The sequence below is a fragment of the Plectropomus leopardus genome, chromosome 11 (genome assembly GCF_008729295.1).
Source record: "Plectropomus leopardus isolate mb chromosome 11, YSFRI_Pleo_2.0, whole genome shotgun sequence".
NCBI lineage: Eukaryota > Metazoa > Chordata > Actinopteri > Perciformes > Serranidae > Plectropomus > Plectropomus leopardus.
The window spans coordinates 34,460,326-34,466,331 of NC_056473.1; the positions used below are offsets into that span (position 1 = coordinate 34,460,326).

Genomic DNA, 6,006 nt, shown 5'->3' on the forward strand with positions numbered 1-6,006 from the left:
GGAAAGGAGGGATTGTGAGGTGTAGAAAACCATCACATTGAGGAAGCAAACACTGGACTCTCATATGAAAGTCTGGGGTTTGTTGGACCTGCCTGCCATATAGGCGCTCATTTTATTACGTTTTTACAAGCAGCATTTCACCCTGACGCCTTCTTGCTGCGTTCTCAACAACCCCCGTCCGTGCACCAGACTGATACAGCAGATGCCGTCCGGCCAGCCGCCACTGATAATCACATCACGACTGCATTCTCACCTGACGCCGTCCAGCAGCGTTTTATGTGCATGTAAAAGGTGCTCTCTGGTGTGGCACATTAACGCCAAAAGCATTGACAAAGCGACGCTATTTTACGAGTGTGGAGTGAGATCAGGCTGGACATTTCTAGGATTTAAGTACATTTCTTTGAATTTGGGATGTTTTTAGGATTTTAGGATGTTTGTATGATTTTAGGATGTTTCTATTTTTCGATTTAAAGACATTTCTAGGGTTTTAGGATGTTTTGGGGATTTTAGGACATTCCTTTGCTTTCAGGACATCATCAGGATTTAAGGATGTCTCTGGGACTTTAGGACATTTCTCAGATTTTTGGTAGTTTCTATGATTTTAGGACATTTCTAGTATTTTAGGGTATTTCTAGGATTTTAGGACATTTCTTGAATATTAGGATTCCTTTAAAATTTAAGGACTATTCAAGGATTTAAGGACATTTGTAGGATTTTAGGACATTTCTCGGATTATAAGACATTTCTCTGATTTTACGACATTTCTAGGATTTTAGGACGCCCAGCGGCGTACAATAACAATGTGTCGGGTTCTCTCTGGCTGCACTTTAAACTGATGACATCTAGCAGTGTATCGTGCGGACACAAAAGGTGCCATTTGGTATCAGGATCAAACGCTGACACTGTCAAAGAAAGTTGGAATGACAACGGGCTTCCAACAGACACATTTTAAAAGTGTGTCCGACTTTAAAGAGAAAAGCTTGTAGTTATAAGACACCACACAGGTTTAATGAAAAATGTATTTGTTCATAAAATTGTTTACATTATAGTCGGTTTAATTGTACACTAGACTAACATTTTTTTCATAATTCTTCTGCCGTTATAAACTATCTTCGCTTGGCACAGTTTAATGTAACACAGCAAAGAAAATGCTTTTTGCAGACATCGAAGCCGTCTCAACAAAGTATTTCAGAGAGAATAGTTCCTGTGCTGTGCTTAACTCTGGTTGCACTGCATGAATGACCAGTAGCCATGTAGATTATAGTCAAGATATCTGCCTGATTAAGCTCGTTATAATGACACAAGTTTGAAATACAAAATAGTCTTTGCATTTAGCCGTTTATGTAAATGTGTGTGAATTTTGCTCTGGTGCCTCCCGGCTGAGCTCCAGTGCAAAATGTCTTGTCAAAAGTCCTGAAAAGAGGGCACGTAAGTTACATTTCCCAGGGTCCATCGCTCTTCATCGTCGCTTAATCCCAAAGTGCTTTAACAGACAAGGATGTCTCTTACACGGAGTCGTCCGGTAAGTCTATGACAGTGGCCGTCACCTTGACCCCAGACACTCCAAACTCCAGGAAAGAAAGGGAGGAGGAATGAGTGCTGGGAGTCAGCAGCGTCTCAGCCGGGTACGCTATCAGTTTCCTGTAAAACACTTGGCTGTAAAGAGACGTGTAGATGACGGAGCAAGCCACGGCAATCACGAAAAAAGACACGGCACATGTAGCCATCACCAGAGCGTCCCACCTCTCCGGTTTCCCTCTCAGGACCACCGCCTCCTTTGTGGTCACGTTGACGCAGTCCCTGCTGTATCCAGGCGATGCTGCGGCGACCTCCACACACACCTGGTAGCGAGTGGACGGCTGCAGCTGTTTGATGTGGTACTCTTTGACGTCAGCAGGAAGCCGGGCTGTGAATGGCGCCAAGGGCCCCCTGCTGTTGGCTAAAATGGACCAGTTTAGCTGTGACACCAACCCCCCCGAGCTGTCCCAGGAAACCCGCACAGAATGAGACTGGACCGATGTGATGTATACATGTAAAGGTTGATCCAAAAACAGGGAAAGGTATCCATCCACCGCAACTGTCACGGACTTGAGGTCCGCTCCAACAAGGTTGTGGGCGATGCAGGTGTATGAGCCTGCTTCCTCCTCTGTGGTGTCGTAGAGGTCGAAGGTCCCCTCTGGGTGCATGTAGTACTTATCGGACACACTCCCGGGTAGGACCCTGTCACCTGAGGGTGTCACCCAGAAGATCTCCGGCTCTGGTTCTCCAAACGCCCGGCAGTGCAGCGACACGGAGCCCCCTTTACCGACCTCGACGCGGTTTGGGAGGCTGCCGGGTGAGATCAGCGGGAGGCAGATCTCCGTCATCTCCCTAAAGTGCACCTGGCGGACCTGCTGGCCTTGGTACTCCGGAGGCTCCACGCAGAACAGGGAGTCCGGCTCCATGAAGCGCACAGTGGTCCTGTTCATGTTGACCCAGCGGATGACGCAGTCACAGTGGATGGGGTTGCTGTGCAGGCTGACCTCCCGCAGGTTGGGCAGCGATTCCACGGTGGTGCGGTGGAGCGCGCTCAGGGCGTTGCTGTTCAGCATCAGCGTCTCAAGCCGCGGCAGCTTGTGGAAGGCGCGCGGGTGGATGTAGGACAGCCGAGGATTGTTGGTGGCCTCGATTTTTGTCAGCTCCGGCAGGTTGTTCAGGGCGAAACCATCGATAGACACGAGCTCGGGCATGCTGTTGATGCCGAGCTCCTTGAGGTGCATCATGCCCGTGAAGTCGCCTCTCTGGATCCGCTCGATCGGGTTTTTATTTAAGTCCAGAAACTTCAGGTTCTGGACTCTCGTCAGCGCTGCTCGGGGGACTCGATTGAGCAAGTTGTCAAAAAATGAGATGCTTTCCAAGTTCTCGAGGCCGACCAGAGCGTCGTCAGGCATTTCAGTCAAATTCATCTTGGCAAGCACGAGGCTCCGGAGGTTCCTCAGGGGTTTGAAGTTCATGTCTGACAGCTCGAGGATGGGGTTTTCTCCCAGCATCAGGATCTCCAGGCTGGGCAGATGCTGGAACCACTGGCTGTTGACGTTTGTCAGGCGATTTGAGTTGAGATGGAGCCTCAGCAGGCGGCTCAGGCCTTGGAAAGCTGCGGGGCTGATGGAGAAAATCAGGTTGTGGTTGATGTAAAACTCCTGCAGGCTGAGCAGGGAGGCGAGGCAGCTGTCAGAAAGCTCCTGAATCCAGTTCTCCTCCATGTGGAGCGACAGCAGCCGGGGCAGAGTCCCCAGACAAACATCGCTCACAGAGGAAATGTTATTCTGAGACAAGTCGATTTCAGTGATGTTGGCCAAGTAATCCAAACTTTTCTCCACGTTAACGATGTTGTTTGTCTGCAGCAGCAGCACCTGCGTGTCTGCGGGGAGTCGCTCCGGCAGCACCGAGAGACCCAAGTCATTACAGTCCACGGTGGCGGCCTCGGTGTAAATGGAGCTGGGTGAGAACCAGGGTCGTATCTCACATCGGCACAGTGTGGGGCAATGAGCGGCCCCCTCAGAGGCCACAACAAAAGCAGCCAAGAACAGCTCGGCCAGCAAACAAGCCACAACCGCTGCCTCCTTCATCTTGGCCCCGTATTCCCTTCAGCCCGTAATTGGCCCTTAAGGAGTCAGCTGTTAGCACTGTTAACTTTACAAATAAAAGCTCATTTGTTACTGCAGCGAGACAGAGTGGATTTCTGCTGACGCCCGGTCCCTGAAGCTTTGGCCTTGTTGTCTTCCAGCTTTTGGCAAGGAGAGGCAACCTTTCAGCTCGGTCCGTGCCAGGTTGTCACGCACGCCGTGATATGTCAAGGTCGATGTATCCTTCAGGGAGCGGCGGTGTGCAGCAGAGGGGCGGCTGAGGAATGCTGTGGCTCCGGCTGGGGACGAATCACTCTGCCTTCCATCATTATTATCCTCCGTCGCTGTCACCGGTGTCAGTTTCCATCTGGGGAGACAGGAGAGAAAAAAGGGCCGCTTTAACACCGTGTCGTTGAGATATGAAGGCATATTGACATTTAGGAATATTGAGACTTATTAAGTCTTTTCAGCCTCATAGGATTTTATTGCTTTCCTCGCGCCGTCAGAATTGTAAGTTATGATTAACTTGACCTTATGTATGTGATTTGACAGGTTTGAAACCAAAAACTTTTTGAGTCTCTGTGTGTGGCTGAAGGGCAAAATAATTGCTTTTTTTTTAGTCAAAGCAGTGAAATAAAATTGTCCTAGACAAGACGAAGTGCTGAAATGATGCTCACAAGTCCCCATTTTACCCCCATGATTGTAATTAAGAGCCCCCTCCCGCACTGCGCTCCTGTTGTGAACAGTGCACCTGTGCACACTTATCAGATCACCCACACACAACAACACGCCGACAGTTTGCCACAGACGACACACATAGACTGGAGTCGTAGATCCACACCAAATATCTGCAGAACGAGCTCGCAGCGAGTCTCGTGCTGCGACTTCTCAGCAGTTTTTTTTTTTTGCATAATTCATGAGGCGTTGGATGGATGTTGTTGGTGCAGGTGACAGGTCTACAGCGAGCTCTGCCTATGTCGACTGCACATATTGATGTTTTGATTAATTTGTGACCTTGAGAGCAGAAGCCAGAGCCGAGCGTGCGACAGTAGATGAAGCTGTCGGCAAAGTGCGGAGCAGCCGGCTGCCGATGAGGACGAGCGATGACATTTCATGCATATATTAGCTTGTTTATGGCGGTCTGTGTGGACAGGTTTGCAAAACTTCAAGAGTTACTCCCTCACTTTATCCCCCGTCTCTCTCTTTCAAAGTATCAGAATAAACATCCGATAAATTGCAAAGTAGGTTTTAACATAAGTGGAACGCAGTATTTTTACTCAAGCACATTGGACTTCATGACAGTTTTGAACCAACATTTTTTCAATACTTTAAATATTCTAAAAAATATTCTAAAATCCTAGAAATGTCCTTAAATTCTATGAACAACCAAAAATCTTATAAATATCTTAAAATCCTGAAAACAACCTAAAATCTTAGAAACGTCAACAAATCCTAAAAACTTCATAAAATCCTACAAATGTCCCAAAAAATGTCCTAAACTCTGAGAAACATCCTAAAATCCTAGAAACATGTATGTGGCTGCTGCGACTGGCCCCTGGCCCCTGGCCCCCTGTCATTTGCAGAAGTGGCCCCCAAACAAAGCAGTTCAGTTCTGTAACATTTAATGCAGCATTTGTGTTGCAGCATTTTTCATCTGGGAATTTAAACATTTTTTCTTTTGTTGTGAATTCATCCTCCACATCTTCCGCTCACAGTCTCGTCCAGGCGGCTCCTCGACGACGTCAGAACAAACTCATCTGCCATCAAAGCACAAAACTCTTCATTCAGTCGACATAAAATCAGGAGATATCGGATAGTAGTTTGGTTTTTTTTCCCTCACAGTTCCGTGTTATCGTAACGTGGCTCGCCTGCATCCGCTCGTTTTGTGTTTCATTCTCATGCAGCTCATTAAAACCCTCGCAGGCGTCCGAATCCGTCGCCCAGAGACTCGGGGACGCCGCTGCACTGTATCTAACGTTACACGGTTCTGTAATTGCCTCTCCGCAGAGATGGAGACACGTTTAGGTACAGTATTTAGGCAACAACAAAAACAACTTGTATGCTAATGGAGCCGGCGTGGTCTGAATGTTAAATGGAGTGTTTAATGGTGGATGTTTTCTCTTCTGGTTGGAGAGCGTGCTCTCAGGAGACGCTGCTGCTGCTGCTGCTGCTGCTGCTGAACGCTAATTTAATTTCTCCTGTCTATTTCCACGATGCGTGCACACTCATTTCCCTCTTATTACTTAACAGTAAGAGCCTGCAGTGACTTCCCTCNGACGCTGCTGCTGCTGCTGCTGCTGCTGCTGAACGCTAATTTAATTTCTCCTGTCTATTTCCACGATGCGTGCACACTCATTTCCCTCTTATTACTTAACAGTAAGAGCCTGCAGTGACTTCCCTC

The 6,006-nt window shown here is 48.1% G+C and overlaps 1 protein-coding gene across 1 annotated transcript in view; it reads right to left on the reverse strand.

The window, feature by feature from the left end:
* Window positions 1-1,056: 1,056 nt before the first annotated feature.
* Window positions 1,057-6,006, reverse strand: part of LOC121950469 (leucine-rich repeat neuronal protein 3-like) — a 15,197-nt gene continuing 10,247 nt past the window's right edge. The window contains exon 2 of the mRNA XM_042496482.1: window positions 1,057-3,972. Within this exon, the coding sequence (XP_042352416.1) occupies window positions 1,506-3,608 (2,103 nt within the window). The 5' untranslated portion in view covers window positions 3,609-3,972 and the 3' untranslated portion in view covers window positions 1,057-1,505. The remainder of the gene's footprint in view (window positions 3,973-6,006) is intronic.